Here is a 21,943-nt window from a genome sequence, read left to right as displayed (position 1 = left end):
AGTTACGGCAAGCTCTGTCATAACGTATAAGTTGTGATATGAACACTCCATACGCAAGTGTTGAAGGGATGTTGCCACAGATGAAAGGAAAGTTGACAATTTTGAATGAAAAGTCATCACGTTTGTCGTAAAGTTTGGTCAATAGTTTTCCCTTACCATCGATTTCTACGTGTAGGTCAAGATATGAGGCTGACTTCACAGTGTCTGTAGTATCCTTTATCGGGTAGATGCGATGTAAACACAGAATTAAATTTTGTGACAATTGAATTTTGTCATTATATTTCTGAGTTTTGTAAACAAATCACAGAATACAAACTAAACTAATGTGCATCTAAAATTAACTTTTGTTACCCAATATTCAAATTAGGTAACAAAAGTAAAGTCTGTGATACAAAAATGAATTTTGTCATGACAAAAGTAACTTTTGTCCACTGAAAAGATTACTTAATTTGTACATGTATGACAAAATTTAAATTTGTAATATGTTATAAGTTTTGTTAGTCTGAACTTATTTTTGTTGAACAAAACTCACTTTTGTCTGTACAAAATTGAATTTTGAGTCCCATTCGACGCCCCGTAACTACTTCGGGGATTTATTCTTAATATAGAAAACGTATTTCCAAAGTCTATAAATAAATACAAAATTTCTAATGGTTATAGCGTTAGTTTACTACTGCAGGTGCGATTAAATTTGTTGAGGGATATATAACACTCGATCTTTCTTATTTCCACTTCACACATAAGGTAAGAAATTAGATGGGTACCGTAGTACTATATTTATTTGAGGATTTGACGTTTGTGCTAAATGCATAAACAGAAAATACAGGTACCCTCTATACTGTTTTAGAGTAAATATGTGTAGAGTGTCAACCGAATTGCATGTTAGGTCAAGATGGGCATATAATATGCGACCACATTTCTGATAAAATATTATTTGAATATTATTTTTGCATGCCATATGATGCTAACGATATCAATTTACCTTATCAAAGCAAACATATTTATTATGGGCGTAATTTTCTGTTAGTTCGAATATAAAACATTTGCAAACGTAGGGTGAATTCAAACTTATTAATACATGTATACATATCGCTTTAGATGACAGGAAACTGAATACAATACTTGCACAGATGAGTAATCCGTTTTGGAATTCGGTCAAAACAAGAAATATCTCCAGCGCTGAATCCCAAAAGGGGTTACACAGATGAGATGTTCAGCTCAAATTTGTTTCATAATTTAATACAAAAATAACATTACAAGAATGTACATGTTACGAAAAGGTAGGAGCAGATTCAAGTATTTTGAATAAAGGAAAAGTTTCAAGCTGTTTTATTGTAAAACATTTTGTTCAAAAGTCAAAATTTGTTTCAACAAAAAGGGGGCTTAAAGTCCACCCGGACCCGCCACTGGATCGTACAAAATATATCTATAAATAGAAACACTTGAGGTTCAGTATCCACAAGGAAATCACGTACGTTACATAACGATTTATACTGATTTATCTTATCATACGTGACATAGTTAAAGATAATTTTATGTATTATTATATTTTTACTGGAATGCCTTTATTTATTTTCAGGGAAGTCTTTTATTGCAACTCACAAAGGCTCATCTTAATAACATATAACTAATATGCCTTGTCAAGAAGGTGAAATTGATTCTTTGCCTCGTTTGGGAGATGATCCAATAATTAATGCTGATTTGAGATCGTGTCTCCTGGAAGACATCCAATATGACCGATACGCAGCGACTAGTTGTATACATTGCTGCTCGGAAAACCGGATTAAAAACTTCTGTGAACTTTATCCTGGTGCCCATATAAGTATGGCAGGTGAAAATTTAAAGTTTAATTTTTGCAAAAGTCAGTACTCGGGTTACAAACATCATGCTCTTGTTACATCTGTAGAGCCGATAAATAACGGATTTTCAGCAGTTATGACCATGATTCATTTTATATGGACGCCTTTTGCCAAATCAATCAAAATTCGAGAAACAAAAGAAATTCGACATTTATACAATGATGACATCATTTTGATAAAATACCGTTCCGTAACTAATACTCGAAACGAAATAATACAGAGGGCACGTAGTTTGCTTCAGAATTCCGAAGAAAGAAAATACAGTGTTCTCGAATTCAATTGTGAACACTTAATACGATGGTGTGTAAATGGGACCTCTCAGTGTCTACAGGTAGATAACATATTCAAAACAGTTACAAATTGGGGATTAGAAGTAGGGGGTGCAGTTGGGAAAATTGTGAGATTTATTGGAAAAGTTAGAGATATCAACATCATTAGAGAATTCACGAATGCGGCAGGCCTATCACTTGAAGAATTGATTCATAGTGGTGGTTCAAAGAAGTTTGATTATGCATCAAAGGCTCTATTAGGCGTTATTGCGGCGTTTTATTTGATTATCTGTATTTACAGAACATATAAGATTTATAAGAAATATCAAAACAAAGAAATTTGTGGTTCTTGTAGGTACCGTCAATGCGCTGAGATATGGTTACAATTTACTGCCTACCTTATTACCAATGTAGGAGGATATTTTGTGTTCCTTCTTGCGCCTAATCACCTTCTGGCCGCATTTGCATTTGCTGGTTCACTGATTCTGTCTCTGACAACGATGTACTATTTGCCTAAAGCGTGGAACATGTTTAAAGGACCATTCCGCGGAGAAAACACCAAGGTTTCAGATTTGAAAGACATTCAAGAAGGCGATGTCGTTACTTACCACTACTGTAAACTTGCTCATGATGGGATAGTTTCTTCTATTAAAATTGATAAAAACTCAGAGGGCCGAAAAGGAAAACTAACAATTATACATTATACATGGCCATCAATATTTTCAAGACGAACAATAAAAGAAGAGACGGTCGGTTTTGATTTAAATAAAGACAAGCTTTGGATCAATCACTTCAATGGATATAAAATTTATTCACCCGATGAAGTAATCAGACGTGCAAGAATGCGACTGAATGAGAGAAAATTTGCGATTTTTTCTAATAGATCACCACATTTCTGCTTCTGGGCTAAGGTGCAAAACTTTGAAAAAGAGAAGGAAGATCAATCATTTTCCGAGCTCGTATACGATAGGACATATGACGAGAAAAATGATCGTCTATTGCCACACACATTCATAGACCATCGAATGGGAAAACTCCACTCAAGTCATTTATTAGGAAAACGAGAGGTGAGATCGAGAGAAGAAATTCAATTGGGAGACCTTGTTGAATTCAATTATGGTTTGAACCCATGTCATACAGCGGTGTGTACTGGGATAGTAGAACATGAAGAGGACAAACCTGTAGTCACTTTGACACTGGTGCATTGTGGGAAGTCTTATACTGTAGTAGAAGAAGATATTGATTTCGATCTAAGAAGAGAGAGTTTAAGGATACACGATCAACACCCCGTACATAGATTTCCTCGGGATTCTGTTGTTGACCGTGCGAAAGCTAAGATTGGGGAGACACACTCAATTTTCTCTTGGTCGTCCCATTTAACTTCAGAAATAGTACACAAACACAGTGATACAGTCATTACATCCATGAATGATGTTGTACCAGGAGATGCCGTTGTTTATTCATACTGGGGGCTTTTGCATGAAGGCGTCGTGGTGAAAAAGTCGGACAAAAAGTTGAAGATCGTTCACTATGGAACTCAAAATTGGAACTTATTTGCATCAAGGGAAATAATACAGGAATGGCAAATTATTGAATTCGATGGAATGTCGAAAATATACAAGAAAGGATTTGACGGTTATCTCCTATACCCAAACGAAATAGCAATCGAGCGTGCAATGTCTAGAGTAGGCGAAAAAAGATTTAGTGCCCTTCACAATCGATCATTTGAATTTGTACATTGGTCTAAAGTTGTTCAAAAACCTACTGTCTTTTCATTTCGGTTACAACGCATTTTAGTTATCCCACACGTTGGAAAACCAACAGAAGACGAAAATTTCCAAGAAGATTGGGTAAAAACATGGAAGGATTTAGAAATAGGGTCCATCCTTCATTTAAGAGAAAAATACGGGATTTTAGTAAGAGCTAATGAAGAGGAAAACACAATTCACATAGTGCAAAGAAAACAAAAGTCTATTGGCTTGATGAATAGTGAACACAAATTAAGAATAGACCTTAAAGAAAGTAAAGAGATTATTTACATTTATCGATGCGATCCGAGCAAGGCTGCTTTATCGACCGACATAGTTTCGACCTGTCGTTCATACAAAGGCCACAAGACTGAGTGGGACTTCTGCAGACATTGTGTACTCAGAGATAGCTTAGACGAAACTGTGCCTAGATTAAAATCACAAAAAATGGAAGACTGTTGCGAGCTTACATTTGTAAGGCCCTACGATGAACATAGTGATAGAAAATTATCCAAATATTTTGATAAAGACAAAGTAAATCGCACAGAAATGCACACGCATGTCAATTCCCCCAATGACGTTGAGTCGGGGGATGCCGTTATATATTCATACTGGGGATTTTGGCATCATGGATTAGTTGTAGACAAAAGGGGTAACGAGTTAAGGATAGTTCACTACGGTACTCATGGTTGGAACTTAATCGCGAATCGAGAAATCATAGCAGAATGGGAAACAATTAACTCAGAAGGGAACACAACAATATTTAAAAATGGGTTCAACGGGCATTTACTTTACCCCAATGAAATAGCAGTCCAGCGTGCTTTGTCGAGGGTAGGAGAAAGGCGTTTCAATACCTATAAAAATAAATCAAACCACTTCGTGCATTGGTGCAAGGTTGTTCAAAGGCCTACTATTTACAGACTTCGAGGAGAAGACATTTTGTTCAAAGCCCCACAATCAGAAGGGTACTTTCATGGAGTATTTTCAACTGACTGGATTAAAACATGGGAGGAGTTGCTATTAGGATCAACTATTTCACTTAGAGGTTATCATGGAATTTTAGAATATGCTGCCAGAGAGGAGAGTGTTATCTGTATACTGTACAGGGTAGGAAAAATACCAGAAACAAAAAAACGTAAATTTGAAATAAATTTAGAAAAGAGTAAGGAAGTAATAAACATTCACAGTGTCGACCCCACACTTCGTAGATTATCGAGCGAGATCATTTCGACAGCTCGTACATACACCGGAAGCAAAACCGGATGGGAGTTTTTGAAGCACTGCACTCTGTCCGAAATCGAATAAAAGAGTAAACAAAACAATCGAATACTGATTTAGGGAACGACATAATGCTAACTCCGGAGCATTGGTCTCTTCCATGCCGGCACTACCTTTTGGACATAATTGTCAATCATTTTTATCCCAATAGTTTTGAAAGATGTCATTCAAACGTTAATTATCTTTGACTGTAATGTAATAAAGTAACCGAAATGATGATACCATAGTCACAGATGGGCGATCTTTCGCTTCCATAGTGTATGGAGGGTCGAAAATGAGAGGGTGGGCTATGTATAAAGGATTTGTTTATAGTTTTATGCAAATAATTTGAAATAGAGAGAATTTAAAGAACCATTTCCAGTTGAAAATGAAAACCAAAAATCATATTCAAATATTCAATGGGGACCATTTAAGTAGAAGATGTATTTGACAATAGCTTAGTGAAATGGGGGAGTGTAAATGATAGGGAGGTTTATACTATTCATGACCTGCATTTGTGTGGTTTGAAAATGAACAGCAAGGTGGGGGTGTTTAAAATCTACTGCAGCACACATGGTTGTATTTCTTTCTTTTTATATATACTTCAGCGCACATGGTTGAATTTCTTTCTTTTTATATATACAATGGCCATAAACAAGATTTATTCTGGTTTCCAGACAATAGCTTTAGGTATAGTGTGCCATAATATGCCATACAACAAAAGGAAGTTTATTTCTCGCCTCTGTATGTCCTGTTTCGTTTTCAGTTTTTAAAAACTTACTTTTATGTTGCTGGAGTAAATAGGGGCAACTTTTTCGCTGTACCTGTGTATAATGTTGTTTTTGGGCCAGCTGTAGCCTACCGTATGAAGGTTTCCTCGACATTCATTGAAGACTCATGGGTGGCCTTGAGCTGACATATTTCATCCCGGTCGGGTTATTGTTTCCTTTACATATTCACCATATCCATTCTTGTAATACTTGGTAGATGTAACCGGTGGGTAAAGGGATGTGAGGAGGTTATTTTGCAAGTATATATACTATGTAAAATTTCTGTTTTATTTGCTGGATGTATTATGTTAAATTACGGTGTCGTCGTCGGCATTTCCGTATGATAACTTTGGTCGTAGTGAACCGAATGTCGTGTAATTGTGATATATATTGTAACTTGCTGTTAGAGGGAGCTTGTTATACTTGTATATAATATCTAAGTGCTGTTAGCACTGGAGATTATCTTGTTGTAGTATGAAAAAAATATTCAAAGATTACATGATGTAAAATAAAACTGTATCATACATTAGCTTTTTCATTATATTTTGAACTGTTTTTCCGTAATATGCAAACTGAATGTAAATCCATACTACTGATCCAACTTCACGCATTTACAAATTTTGTTCCATTTCACTTTTCTCTCAAATTTTTAAATCTATCCAAAAGTTAATTTGCATTTACTTTCAAAAACTACATTAACAAAGTATTTATCCCACACTGTAGTTTTGCTATTAAGCAAACAAATGTAAGCTTAAGAAAATAATTTCCTTGATTAACATAAGATTTTCAAAAACTAGACACTTTTATCAATTTGAATTTTCCCGCCAATTTTACTTGGTTAAAATCACTGTTCCTCATTTCTGGTTTATCGATGTTAAAATATTAATGATAGGATGAAGAGTTTGACTGCTTAGTGTGTTAAATGTAACATGCTTTATACCTTAAATTCTTCTTGACATATTACTGCAAGAACTAAATTCCCTAAATTCAAATTTATAATTATTTCAAGACTAAAAAATGTCCCTCTAATTTTTAGTTGATTTGAAAACTAGATAACAATTTACTTGCAGAAATAATTGAATATAATTGAGCTGAATAATTGCAAGGAACATATTTACTGGTTATAACAGAGGTATTGAATGATATAAAAGGAATTACATTTGGACTTTTGAGTAGTGTTCAAAAATAGTAGGGAAGTGCCTGTATTAGACCGGCGACACAAGGTATTTGGGGTCACTGGCTCCTACCGCTCTGCAAATAAGTGACCAGATAGGTGTTTATTTAAAATTGATATAGAAGGTTCATTTGACAAACTTTTTATTGGTTCTTATACTATTCTGTTGTTTTTTTAGCAGTAGACATAATTTAGCCCTAAGCATTTCAGTCTACAGGTAACAAAGTAGGGCCACACCCTAAAAATCAACTTTTTTTTAATTTCTTGTCCAATTTTGAAAATTGTTTTCCATTGTATTCTTCGTGGAAATCCCTACCTGTATTTTTCGATCAGTATTGGAAAATTTTTAATGCATTTAAATAATGAGGGGGGAGCAAATAAAATTATTATTTTATTTTATTTTTTGTTCATCTGCTTTTAATATTTTTTTTTTTTGTAATTGCTCCTCTTTATAATTGCTTTAAGCAGTAAAATTTACTCTATCGTTAACCCTTTTTCAGATTATGAGGTTCCAAGTAATATATGAAAGCACCCTGAAAGTAGGACGTTTTACTTAAATTGAATTTCAAAATTTTGCGTGCGTATTGTATAACCAGGTGCAGAAGTGTCTATAATGAACTGTAAGTCCCTATAAGAAGTTAATCTCCATTCGTGTAATACTGTAAATGGTTTCGTTCTTGTATCAAATATATTATATAAACAATAAGATATAGATTTTATTCATGTACCAAGAATTGATTTGCTACAAACGGACAAGAGCCAAATGCATTCAATAAAGTTTGCATTGTTTTTATTTATTTATTTATTTACTTATTTTATTACCCGAGCCATGAAAGAGTTGACAGCAAACTCATTATAACAAGCATTCTGACAGTATTGCTGATGCAATACAGTGTCCCCTTTCGGCCTTTGAACTCATTGCCTTTATGAGATTTTTTTTATATATGTGAACTAACAATGGATGGTGTTATTTTTTAACAATCAAGAGAAAATAACTCTTTAACGGCAAAAGCAAATTCCATCAAAATCAAACCTGAGCTTCATTTTACAGTAGATAATAACATTTTTGCATTACAGAAAGCTGCATAAAGACATTCTCTTTCTATCACCTGGAAAGTTGAAAAAACTTCGTTATTATGAATTAAAGGGCAAATAACTCTAGAATGACAGCAGCAATTTGCATCAAAATGATGAAACATAAAATTTTATGTAATTTTCTGTGTCAAAGGGCCATAAGTTCCATATAAACCATTTTGCCGCAATAATATTTATATTTAATTTGTAACTTGTCATAATAAGACTATATCCCAAATATGAAATCAATTGGATGAAGCATTACAAAAGAAGTCCGAAAAACATAAAATTTCATGAATTTTTCTACGTCCAAGGACCATAACTTCTTTAAAAATCGTTCAACCTTAATGTCATTCGAACTTAACTTGTAACTTGTCATGATAAGACTATATACCAAATATGAAATCAATTGGATGAGGCATTACAAAAAAAGTCCGGAAAACCAAGTGTGACTGAAAGACAGACTGACAGACTGACGGACTGATGGACAGTCGGACGGACGGAGTGCAAACCTAAGTCCCCTTCGGCATTTGCCGAAAGGGGGCAATAACTTGAGTAAAGCATATCGCATCTTTTTGAAATTTTGATCCTAAGAATCTGGCGGGTCTATAGATTTTTTGGAGATTTTTGCCCCACCACCTTTGAAAATATGTGGAATAGGTGTTGTAACTAGGTTTAATAGATATTGTCTGATTTCGGTTATTTCTTTATGTTCCTGTTGAAATTCTGTTTCATGTTTTAAGAGGTTTTTTAGCTCACCTGGCCATAGGCCGTGTGAGCTATTGTCATCACTTGCATCCGTCGTCGTCGTCGTTAGCAATTCTTCATACATCTCCTTCTCTAAAACTACTGAATGGATTTGGTTGAAACTTAAAATGATTGGTTTTTTTTTTAATTATCCTGCACAAATTGACCGTTTGGATTTTTTATCTGTTAAAAACATGGCCACCGTTACTAAAAATATAACATAGGGGTCAGACAGCATTTTTTTGCATATACATCCAAAACTTTAGGTTTAACCAAATTCTGACATGAGTAGAATATTCAGCATCATGAGATCTATCTGTGATGTAATTTTGGTGAAGATCTGTTGACCTATGTAGGAGTTATTGTCCTTTTTGGACGTTTTTTGCTTTTTTTATGTTATTACTTTAAAAAATCTTCTTCTCAGAAACTACGACACAGAATTCAATGTAAGTTGGTTTTACTCTATTTTTAGGGTATCCTGCACAAAATGATTAATTTGATTTTTGATCTATTATAAAACATGGCCGCCATTACTAAAAATATAACCAAGGGGTCAAACGGCAGGTTTTTTTTACATGCATCTCCAAAACCTTTAGGTTTAACCAAATTCTGTTAAGGAGGAGAAGTGTACAGTATGATGAGATCTATATGTGATGTCATTGAAATGAAGAACTGTTGACCAATGTTGGAGTTATTGCCCTTTTTTGAACTTTTTTTTTTGTGCTGTTTTTGATGTTATTACTTTCAAAAATCTTCTCCTCAGAATCTTATTATACACAATTGAATGAAAATTGGTATTACTGTTTTAGGGTATCCTGCACAAAATAACTGTTTGGATTTTTGATCGATGAAAAAACATGGATGCTGTTACTAAAAATAGAAAGGGGTCGAAATACAGTTTTTGCAAATAACTCGAAAATCTTTGAATTAAGCCAAATTCTCATGTAGAACAATGTTGTTCACCATCAAAACACGGACCTTTTCCAAAATTTTCAAAATGATTTGTAGCCTGTTGTAGGATTTATGGCCCCTGAAACAGATTTTTTTGTTGGTTTAATGTGTACAACAAACAAAAATTAAACCATCTCCACATGGATTGACAACACCAGAAACCTCTCCATAACGATTTTCTCCAACCATGACGAAACATCAAAATATCCATCATGAATCACCAACCGTGAAAAAATGACTAAATAAGTACAAGTAAATTTTGAAATGCATTTTTCCCATTTTATTCATTTATTTAATTAATGTTTGGTGTATGTGTTATGTTTTTCTATTAACTTGACTATTTAGTTAGCCTACAAACTTCGTTTGCGGTGGTATAACTATTTTGTTTTGGTTTTATGGGTCACGGACTGAGCCGTTTTTGAATAAGTGGCCAAAATTGGCAAAACAAGCATTAAAGACTCAAGTATAGGCATCTCTATGATATCTTAATTCTAAACTGTAAACCATGCTCTTCTTCATCACTACTTTACGATTTCTTACTATTTCCACGAATCGAAAAAATAAAAAGTCATTTTGTTTTATTAAAAAAAAAACACAAGATACATTTCTATCATTGAAAGTGAAATAACCATTTGCTTGTATTTTGAAAGTAGGAAGGACAAAAAATACAAAAAAGTATATTTTGCTGGAAGCAAATGGCCAGATTAAAGCTTAAAAAATGAATTAAAGACCAAAATAAAAATGGCTCCGTTTGCTTAGATCAATACATAATATCTGCGCAAGTTGACAAAATTAAGACATTTGTGTGCTGAGGGAAGGGCTTGACCTAGGTGCATTAATGTTATGGCGTCGTACTTGTTTGGGCTAAGAGCTAGAAAAAAATATTACATTTAACAACCTGATGAACAGCAAACTATTGTGTTTTTTTCACTTTTTTTAAATCAAATTAAATTCTAACCTAAACTGTCGTATCCTATTCAATTATTTAAGAGATATTTAACAGATTTAATTTTACAGTGTACAGATAGCAGTGATTTATCGAATTTTCACCACTTAAAAAATCAAAGACAGATGTCTCCAAAGTTGCTAATCGTCAAATATTCTACGCCACTGATTTTGGCTTGCTTTCAACATCCGAAATGACGCGAATGCGGTATGCTCTGAAATCGGGTGGCTTCCGATAGAATATCGGTCCCCCCAAGACCCCTCGCCGTAATTTTGCGTACAACTAAAACAGGCCTAGCTACGCCCCTGACCACGTTCCTTTTGTTATACAAACAGTACTTATCTATAGGTCAGACGGCCTTCACACAACTGTAAGTTGAAAATAATGTCATGTAATACTATTCCAGCAATGCTATAGGTTGTCTGGCAAGCTATTTTCTGACTTGATGCCATCCTAACCCCTAGCATCTGACACATTGAAAGCCACCGCAAATGTGAATTAGCTGAACATGTGTTTTAAAACATTTTAAGTCTTTTATTTACATAAAAGAAGTTAAACCTACTGGAAATCGAGCGACAAAGATCCTAAATATTTGTTAAATACCTAGAAAACATTTGTAATGAGGACAGTTGTCAAAATTACCAGCAATTTTGAATTAGGTCACTAATTTTACGGAATACAATATATTTTTGACAAAACGAACTTAGAGTTGGTAAAGGCAATTCGTTGGTTAATTTGATATGTTCGTTTCGCAAATTTTAAAATTCGTAATTTTATCAACCAGAATTACTCACTCAAAAAGCTAAAACCAAATATGTATTCATTTTAACTGCATTTACAAAAGATTTCCAGGATCGCTGGATTTTCTTATCAGGTAGGTCATTTGTCTTTCTTCAGTTTAGTCACCTTCTACCGTATTATGGCAAAGAAACTGTATCAAACGTTTTAAAAGGTAAATAGTTTATGGCGCTCGGAAGTAAGACGTTGGGGTATGGATGAACGGAATTCCAACTTCTTACGTGGTAGGAGTAATGTAATACAAACAAGTCAAATCATAACTTTTCACGCCTCCAATTTGCGTAGTTAAAAAAGTACTCCTTCAAGAAACAATATAGACCTTAATTATAGATCTATGATGATGTTGTAGAATGGAACCAAGGAGTTAAATACAAATCCTTGATGGAACTAAGTGTTTTAACGTTCTTATAATTATAAATGTGCCTTGCATAATACTTATGTTTATCAACCTCTTAATGTGGCCGTCAGCCAGAAAAAAAAACACTGTTCAAGTTAAATATCAGACTGGCTATGGTTTTGCAGGAACTTTTCAGTTTAACGTGTTAGTTTATTTTATTATTATTATTATTTCGCCCGGGTATATTTGATTATAACAATTACTATCAAATGTGTATTAATGACTCATCTTGCACTAACTGATTTTTTGGGGGAAAGTTGGCTTGCCATGGGGCCTTGTAATTTGTTTAATTTTTTTTTTGTATTATTTGATCTTTCAGTTTATGTTCAAATATTGAAACAATTACTGAGAAAGCAATAAATATGGTTCTATCATTAAAATAATTAGACCCATTAATCCTATCGCTACTGAGCAATGTATTTTAATACAAGTTAACAGAATAAATAACAAGTGTTTGACATCAAGGATTTATATATTTATATTTAACACCACGATGACATGAAGTGTATTTTTCGCAATTTTCTTAAAGAAAAATATGGGTCCCTGTTGTAAGTTAATGTTTCGGGTTTTTTTTTTACGTAATTTAGTCTTCAGATCTACCAAATTATACGCATATATCGATGACGTAGAATTCATTCTTCACACTTCCGCTTTCTTACCTGACAAACTCGTTCACCTGGAAAATTGATTCAAGTTAATTTGTGAATTAATTATAAAAAAAATAAAAAAAAGAATGGATTATTTCTCATCAGTGGTAGATAACAGCTAATTTAACACAGGGAGATGCTAATCAAAAGATGAAACCATCTCACAATAGACAAATAATCCTACAATTTCAGTTTATAGTATAGTCGAAACGCTTATTTCTGATGTAGTAAAGGATGGATTCAAAACTTGCCGAAATTTATCACGAGCGCCAAGTTCGAGAACTTTGCGCCCTTCATGCATTGAACAATCTCTTTCAAGACAAAGCAGCTTTCACAAAAAAAGACCTGGACGAAATATGTATCAAGTAAATTATTTCGCATTTTTTAAAATAACACCACCTTTGTACATGATATAGCATGGCATGCTCTTGTCTTGTTCACCAGTCAACCTTGCAATTTATAACTTTGTTATAGTGATTTTTAATGTTATGATGACTGAAATTTGATGTGGTTTGCCAAGTTTACTTACAAGTTACATGACATGTATCCCAGCAGTTTGAAAGTTTTATTTTTATTTCTAAATTTTGTATGAGCCACAATAATGACAAAAAATAACTTGAAACTGGTTTATATGTCCATGTAATTTAACAATTTAAGTAGTCTTTGAAATAATAATCATCTATTCTAGCAATGCTAGAGGTTGTCTGGCAGGCTATTACTTACTTGGTGCCATCCTGTATACTTGAGGAACAAAATTCAAACTGCTTATTTTAAGTAATTGCCAGGATGTCCATGGAAGACCTAGGCAGTGTGGGGCAATTAAATTCATTGCAGTAAACTACAAACCAACAATCTTTTAGAAACCAATATTAATTGAATTACATTGAAAGTTATAGAAACTTTTAGAAAAAGGAAATATTCAGTTCACGATTTGGTTGATTTGTTAGAGAACTTTCACTTTTGACACAGAGAATTCCTGTTCTTTCTGAGATTATGATAAGTCAACATTACAATGTAACCAAAATATTGGTGGAATAAAATTTACTCTGTGCCACCCATATCATAGAATCTGCCTGGTTTCTACATAGACCATCATTTAAGGTACATGTAGGTTGGAAAAACATCTCTAAACTTGATTGATTGATAATGGTTAAATAACCTATGGTCTCTGAAATTTAAAAGACATCTCAAATGCTTCCATATCAATGACTCATCCTAATTTTTTATGTTGAAAAATTCAAATCAAATTTCTGTTCTCATATCTCCTATTGCAATTTTCTCTTCAGTGGTTTAGCCAGGATTTTGATACTATTAGTCACTTTTGCTTAATTTTATGAAAATCATATGGGAAGAGACTAATTTTGTATCTTTTTTGGCTAAGTTCACTGTTGATTAGTCTCCTAACAATTTGATTAGTCATTGACTAAAGTGACAAGCTCTAGCTGAATCACTGTCTCTGTGGAGGGATATGTCCCTGTAAAATATTATATGGAAGTTGTATATTTTTCTTAATCTATGAACTGCACTTGTAATAGTCAAGTTAATTTTCGCACAACTTGATTATAAAAAAAAAAAGATTATTATTTTGTGAGATGTCCAGTTTCTTCAAGATCTTACATCGATTAAGTTAATTTTTAGAAGTTGATTTAAATCTGATCATTCTACATTTCTGTACTTAAATGGTTCATGTTTCATTATCTTATCTTATCACCTCAGCTACTTTTCTTTCTTTATTTTCAGTTTGTCACCAGATTGTTTTATAAACCCACACAGAAGTATGCTTGGTTTTGGAAACTATGATGTTAATGTTCTTATGGCAGCAGTTCAAAAGAAAGAATGTGAAACAGTTTGGTTTGACAAGCGAAAGTATGTTGATTTACTTTAATTTAAAAAATACAAATTACAATAAACACATATTGAAATAAAATACTTACTGATTTTATTAAGTACCTTTATCACCAGAAGTAAAATTTATAAATGCAAGTAAAACTGATTTGTGTTTCTTACAAAATTATAGTTCAAGAATACATCTGTAATTTAAAAATCAATCTTTTTTTATGTAGATGGAATGATATGTTCTGAAATAGTTCTTTGTATGTGTACAAGTTGAATAAAAGGACATTAATTTCATATTTGCTAATCTTCCCAGATTCTGTCAATTGAACATATTTCCTCATATTTTTGTTTTCTATATAGATGATTTATCTATCTTTTTTGTCTTGTAGGAGTACTAAATGTCTAGTTGCTGAGAACATTTTAGGTTTTATCCTTAACACCCCATCAGACTATAAGTTTGGGTTTTTCCATTTGCCATTTAAACGGAAACATTGGATATGTTATCGCCAAATAGGAGGCGTATATTACAATTTAGATTCAAAATTAAGTGCACCTGAAATTATAGGAGATGAAAACTTGCTGCTGGACTATTTAGAGACGGAACTAAAAGAAGGAGATAAGGAACTCCTTCTGGTTGTTACCAAGGAGATAGCAGGATCCAGTGCTTGGAAACGTATGGATACAGTAGAGGCTGAGAAAACAGAAAATGGGCAGCTTGATATGGATCCAACTCAACAGAGCAACAGTGCAAAGACAAATGGGGTTCATAGTGAAACAGATTTGAATGATACATCATAGCTAGCCTCAGCTATTTGAATTAATAGGAGCGTTATTTTCTTTTATGTTTATGGGAACAATTTTTTAACAGCTTGGAAAATTCATTTGATTAGTCTCATATTTAAATTATTAATTTTAATTCTTTATGTTGGTGAAAGGGAAAACTCACCAATTGTTATAAGGTTACTAGAACTTTGCAACCCAAGTAGTCCTCTAAGCTACCATTGGCATAAAATAGCAAAATGTTTCATAAAGTATATCGAGTAAACATACGACCATACTTTTTAAGGCTAGAAGTAGACTTTTGATTTTCTGCCAGTGTATTTTTTTGTGAGGTAGAAATCTTATGCTTCATTAGAGTGTTTAAAACAATGACTAGAAAGTAATGCAAAAATGACTGGTGAATTTGGAAATTCATATACTTACTTCACAAAAACAGAGGTATGTGCTCATTTTATGCAACGTTTTGAAAGGTTTAATTTGAAGATTATTGTTTAAATTTGCCTTACATAGTGGAGTGCAGTGGGCTGTTTTGCACTCACCATAAAGTAAAGGCTAAAAACCACTAATTCCACTTTCCATAGGCTTGTATGCTAATTTCACAATATTCAATGGCTTCTCTGGACTTTACCTTAACTTTAACCTGCAGAGGACTATATATCAGCATGATTCTACATATGTCAGCTCACAATCCTCAGAATGGCATGTGGGGTTAGCAGACTTGCAGTGCAGTACTGGTCACCGGAAGTGAAGGGTCTATAAATAGCATGGGAAATCCCAGTGTTTTCACAAGATAGGGGTATATTTAAAAATCATTATGGAGATTAGGCTTCACATCACAAGAAGCAAAATACACCTATAAAATGTACAGAAATGTTTTTCCTTTCAGAAACTGTTTAAATTTTTTAAATAAGATGAGAACTTTTTTCACAGCACTATGAGGAACAGGGGTAATTTCTGCGTAGGACTATTTTTGCGTACGTTCCAAATGCTCATTGGTTGAATTGGTGGTCTGTAACCTAAAGATTACCCTTAACTTTAAGGTTCATTGAAATATCATTAAAAGGTAAATCTGTCTAATCATATCTTGAATAATATAAACAGGTAAAGATCTGGGATTTCAGGTTAGGGAGCATAAACATAATTTTAAGACTAATATGGCATGAACATTTTTAGGGAAATGATTTCATGCAAAAACATTTTCCCCCTAATTTTAAGGGATTGTTTGCCAGGTCAGAACCCTATGACTCCATGCCTGCTTAACTGTTTTGCCTAATTTTGAAAAGACTTGATTCATATTTTATATAAAAGCCAGAATACAGTACGAGTGATTGGTCTTTGTAGGTAAAGAAAGAATGAAAGAAAAAGTCACTTCAGCAATTACCACCTGAAGTATTTTTTTGTTAAAAGATTTGATTTTGCCCCATTCTTTCCCAATTTAAATACATATACATGTATTGAAAATTTAAGTTGATTTTACTGTATTAACCAATTTTTGTTTTACCATACATGAAGGCTTCCATTTAAGTACAGACTTGCTAACATTTTGTAATGTATCTTGTTATTTTGTAATATATGTATATTTATCAAAGTGCTGTGAATAGTTTTGGGAGTAGGATGTAAATTGATTAACCTTGGCAGTGGATAGATTCATTTCAATTATTAGCCATTGAGCTTCTCCACCATTCAATAGATTTTGATGAAACCAATATTCAGGTACATCATGTGGTGTACAAGCTGGACATATGTTTCTAACAGATTTATTGTTATTCTAAAGCTTTGATATCTCTAATATGTACTGCATTAACTTTTTTATAGCAAATAACATAGTTAACTTCACATAATAGAGTTGGTCTGCCTTTAGCTGGATAATTGATGACATGATATTAACTTTTTATTCGATACATGCTAGAATGATAGAAAGTTTAAATCTCCTTGGTAACTCTCCAGTTAACTACCTAAGGTGTTTCATCAAATAATGGCCATTCAAATAAGGGAAGACCTTTTCTATTTCCTGAAATTAACTATCTTGTTAGCTGTAAGTAGATTAGTACATTACATAGGAAAATTCTTTTCCAGAGTTTTACTCAGCTTGGTAAAAGTATCAAGTCAAGGATAGCAGAGGTAATAATAGCAGAATAAATTGTACTGGTAAGAATGTGGAGGGAGGGGCTTACTGGTCTGAAAAGGGGACACTACCATTCATTTCAATATTTCAATTTTTACTATGTAATCAACCAAACTTTTCAAGCATAAGGGATCCCCCTATGCTTAGAGCTGTTGAGCCCCTGTTTCTAAAGTATTTGACTTTTTGTTGCTTTTAGTGAGAATTATTTAAAGAAAGTTTACTAACAGTTGTTGTACCTTAGCAAAATGAATTTGTACAATTATATTAATTTTCTAAACTTCTTTTTAAGGAGGTAGACCTAGGGTAAGGGACAGAACTCATATAATCAGTGATATGTATGTATAACATTTCAATTTCACTAGTCTTTCAAGCTTTCATTTGAAACAGAATGAAATCAGTCCAAGTTACTTTGATGCTTACATGAGATGGATGTAAAATGCTAAATACAAACGTTCCAATGATTTGTAAGAGTTGTGTCCCTTACACTAGGTCTACCTCCTTAATTTTTCTACCTTTTGGCAGTGCCATCAGTTGTAATCTTTTGTTAAACTTTTAGCACCATTTGCAACATAGGAATAGTTATATGTCAATAGAAGTAAATATCCATCAAATTATATCATTTAGAGATTTTGTTAGAATTTCTTAACCTGTTTAAAAGTAGAAAATAAGTAATTTGATTTTTTTCATTATTCAAGGAGATGAAGACGCTACTGGTAGTATAAGGTTACTGTGAAATTACATTTTTTGCCTGTAATAATGTTATAGTTAGTCAAATGGAATCAGTTACTCAAATGTTATAGTTAGTTAAATGGAATCAGTTGCTTGAGATTTGGTCTCCATTAAAATCATTTTATATATTCAAGGAAACTCTTATTTTAAGGTTTGAATCAATCAGAGTAACTCCCAAAAAATGGACCCCTCAAATTTTTTTTACTGTACAAGTGTAGTAGTTAAATTCTTAACAGTCTGTTGTGGAGAAAGACGACTCTATGAGAAAGGAAGTGACTCTAGAATTTTGGATGTACACATACAGGAAATGCATGTAGTACTAAACCAATTTCAGGGGCAGATTCAGACACTTTGAAAAGGAGGATGCCAGTTGGGGTTCTTCAGAAAAAGGGGCTTGCTAGGACATTATTTACCATTTTTTGTCAATTTTACACATGAAAATGACAAATTAAAAAAAAGGAGGGGGGTAAACCTCCTGCACCCCCTGGATCCACCAATGAATTTGATGTGAAGTTTCTGTTAAGGCAAGAGCTATTTAGAGGGTTTTTTATAACCTTTTTTTTTTTTTTGTACATGTACATTTTTATCACTTTTTACAAGTGTTTACTCTAGACTTGGTTTTTTGTTTGTGTGTTTTACATTAAAATAAATATACTTGTAATAACTTTATGTCTTTTATTTTACTGGTTATTAGGTACAGAAGACATCAATTTAAGTTAATTTCATGAATCACAAAAAAGTGTGAAAAATGTTTTCTTCAAAAGAACTGATTTTTAGCTCACTTGGCCATAGGTCATATGAGCTATTGCCATCACTTGGTGTCAGTCGTCGACATTAACAATATTTCAAAACTCTTCTCCTCTGAAAATACAAAACCAAACCGATACAAACTTGGTTTGAATGTTCCTTAGGGTATTCTGCAAAGAACTGATGTTGGGATTTTTGATCCATTGAAAAGCATAGCCATTGATACTAAAAATAGAACATAGGGGTCCCACAGAAGTTTTTTTGCATGTATCTCCAAAACAGTTTCGTTTACAGTTACAGCCAAAATTCTGACATGGGTAAAAGTGTTCAGCATTATGAGATCTATATTTGGTCAAATTTTCATTTTAATCTGTTAAGCCATGCTGCCCCTTTTCGATGTTTTTTCCTATTTTTAATGTTATTTCTTTCAAAATCTTCTCCTCTGAAACTACATGACCAGTCAGAACCAAACTTGGTATGAATGTTCTTTAATGTGTTCTGCATGGTACTTATGTAGGGATTTTTGATCTGTCAAAAAACATGGCTGCCATTACTAAAAATATAACATAGAGGTCAGACAGAAGTTCTTGGCATATATCTCAAAAACCATTAGGTTTAGCTGAATTCTACCAATAACCGAAATGATCCTCCTTATAAAGCCTACAAAAGTCTGCATTGGGTCAAAGATGACTCATTGTTAGTTATTGCCTTTGAAAGGTGAACAATGGTGTTTGTTTTTACAGTTTTCAGCCAATATCTTGAAAACTATGATAGATAGAAACTTGCTGAAATGATTCTTACGATAAGGCATACAAAAGTATGCAGAGATCAAAGTTGCTGGACGACTACTTGTTAGAGTTATTGCCTTTGAAAGGCAAACAATGATGTTTTAAATAGTTGTCAGCCAATTTCTTCAAAACAATATAAATAAAAAGTAACTTTAAATTGATGAAATGATCCTTATGATGCATGCGAGTCCTACCAAAGTCTTCTTTGAGTCAAAATTGTCAGACAACTCCTTGTTAGAGTTATTGCTCTTGAAAGGCAAAAATTTAGGCAGGTTAGCGATTAAGGCTCCTAGAAGCCTCGTTTTTTACTATTAAATATGATTTTTTTCCCCGAACAACTGAAGTTAATAACCAAATACATTATCTTTTACATTGTGTTGTAAAATTTCAAAATTTGTAAAATATAATAATTTCACATCAGAAAATACATTGTGACTACCTAGCTTTCACTTAGTTCAACACTTTTGCATTTTTCTGATATCAATACTAGAGGAACCAGTCAGTTTTAAATGCAAATGAACAACAAAACTTTTGTTCAGAGTGGGACTGCTTACTCCAGTTTTTAAAGAATTTAGAAATTTCTTTTTTTAACAAGTCTAATGCAGCAGAACATTGGTTATTGTTATATTTAAAAATCATGCAGAGGAAAATTAGAATTAATTTGATTTTTTTATCCTATATAGAAGCTTTAAGGTAGATATAATAGTAAATAATTGACCTTCATGATGAAATGCTTGCCTCAAGTGTAGGAGGTCATAGGTCACAAAAGACTAAAATTGGTTGTCACTGTTTCTCTGCTAAGCACATGGCATATAGTGAGTTAAACCAACTCTGGTGGTCAACATATTCAGCCTCTGATAAAAATTCAAAACAAAAATTGATGGATATGTTTTGTTTTTCTGTATGTAGCCTGGATATTCTTATATTAAATGTCGAAAAAATTATAATGACTGTAAATGCCGACCGACTTTAGTTAAAGAATGGATGACAAGGGTCATTAGTTGCCATTATCATTTTTGTTTAACTTGGTCCCGTTGCACTTGAGGGCAAGGGTCATGGGTTGCCGTTATTGTTTTTGTTTAACCTGGTTCCGGTAAAAAGGTGAATTTCTTGGTCATGTGTACATTTGATTATCATCTGGTTTTAGTGAGGAATGTCTCCTATATAGCAGACCATTAATCACTTCTGGTTTATTTAATTGTAGGTTGAAAATCAATATTAAAATATGAATCTATTTCGAATGCATACACAGATTTTTTAGGGTATACAGGAAATCACAATGGCAAACTTAAAAGAAAAAAAAAAAAATAAAATAAACATATATGGAATGTTGATCGGATTTGAATATGTTAATAAACACCCTTCAATCTGACCTTGATGACATGATCCCTATGTGCAAGCCCCTATTCTTTGTTACAAAATAATCCAATTTTGTGATTGTACCAGAAACAGGTTAAACCTATATATATGTACAAGATAGTGAGGACTGGTTAGTCAGGGTGGGGTAACAGCCCTTCCTGTGGGCTATGGCTTCTCAGTCTAGTTAACAGCAGGATCTGGTTCATTTGGTCGACTAAACTAGTCCTGAAATGCTTGAAATATTTGACATAGGAAGTTTAACTACAATTAATAAACCCTGTAAATGATGTACATTTATGTACAAATTTTGTTTGGTAATTTTACCATACTTTTTCATAGTAGAATATGCCTAGAATTTAGCTATCAATATCTGCAAAACCCAACTTTCAGGGACCTTTTTTTTTGGGTTGAAAAAATCTCACAGATTTTTCAGCCAAACTATTTATGTTCAGAGGTTACACATAAATGACTTATTGTCTACTTATGTATGAATCTTAGATGGAACTGTACTTAAAAATTACCACCATGATACAGAAATGTGCTTAGATTTTAACTTAAGGCCCAGAAAAAATATGTGTCTATTTAAGGTTACATTGGATAAAAAAATAGGGTAGGTATGTAGGTAAAATCATTTCATTTTATGTAGGCACTTATTGGGAGATTTCTTTACTTTAATAGTGCTCAACTAAAAATGATAGTTTAGCGACATTTCATTAAAAAAAAAATTCAAAAAAATGTGCAAGGGTAGGCAGAAACAATAGAGAAGGTAACCTTAACAGACAAGTTTTTGTATCTGGCCTCATGTATTTGTTTAATGAAGCCTGTGGCAGTTTGGTATGATGTACTATCACAGAAAATAAAAATAAAAATAATTTAGTCAAAAAGATATAAATCTATGTTTTATATACCAGTGCATGTATCAGCAGACTTTATCAATAACTG

The 21,943-nt window shown here is 33.0% G+C and overlaps 2 protein-coding genes across 5 annotated transcripts; both read left to right on the top strand.

Annotated features, from left to right (window-relative positions):
- The first annotated feature begins 612 nt into the window (after nt 1-612).
- Nucleotides 613-7,870, top strand: LOC148619551 (uncharacterized). Of its 3 annotated transcripts, none has more exons than XM_088579576.1 (2): nt 613-744; nt 1,580-7,870. In XM_088579576.1, exon 2 carries the CDS (start codon nt 1,633-1,635, stop codon nt 5,179-5,181), a length of 3,549 nt encoding a protein of 1,182 aa, XP_088435702.1. In that variant the 5' UTR covers nt 613-744; nt 1,580-1,632; the 3' UTR covers nt 5,182-7,870. The 3 variants fall into 3 exon arrangements, with proteins under 3 accessions (XP_088435702.1, XP_088435703.1, XP_088435704.1); XM_088579577.1 differs by having other exon boundaries at nt 736-826; XM_088579578.1 differs by lacking the exon at nt 613-744 and adding an exon at nt 1,261-1,280.
- A 4,751-nt stretch (nt 7,871-12,621) lies between these two features.
- On the top strand, nt 12,622-18,772 carry LOC148619550 (josephin-2-like). Of its 2 annotated transcripts, XR_015921613.1 has the most exons (4): nt 12,622-13,002; nt 14,378-14,503; nt 14,863-15,804; nt 16,276-18,772. XR_015921613.1 is itself a non-coding variant. In XM_088579575.1 (3 exons), exons 1-3 carry the CDS (start codon nt 12,872-12,874, stop codon nt 15,269-15,271), a joined length of 666 nt encoding a protein of 221 aa, XP_088435701.1. In that variant the 5' UTR covers nt 12,622-12,871; the 3' UTR covers nt 15,272-18,772. The 2 variants fall into 2 exon arrangements, 1 of the variants encoding a protein (XP_088435701.1); XM_088579575.1 differs by having other exon boundaries at nt 14,863-18,772.
- Nucleotides 18,773-21,943: the final 3,171 nt, after the last annotated feature.

The sequence above is a fragment of the Perna viridis genome, chromosome 4 (genome assembly GCF_037379345.1).
Source record: "Perna viridis isolate PV_CMFRI_1.1 ecotype Kerala chromosome 4, ASM3737934v1, whole genome shotgun sequence".
In the NCBI taxonomy this organism is placed as follows: Eukaryota; Metazoa; Mollusca; class Bivalvia; order Mytilida; family Mytilidae; genus Perna; species Perna viridis.
The sequence above is the reverse complement of the archived record's forward strand: the minus strand, read 5'-3'. Positions and strand labels throughout refer to the sequence as shown.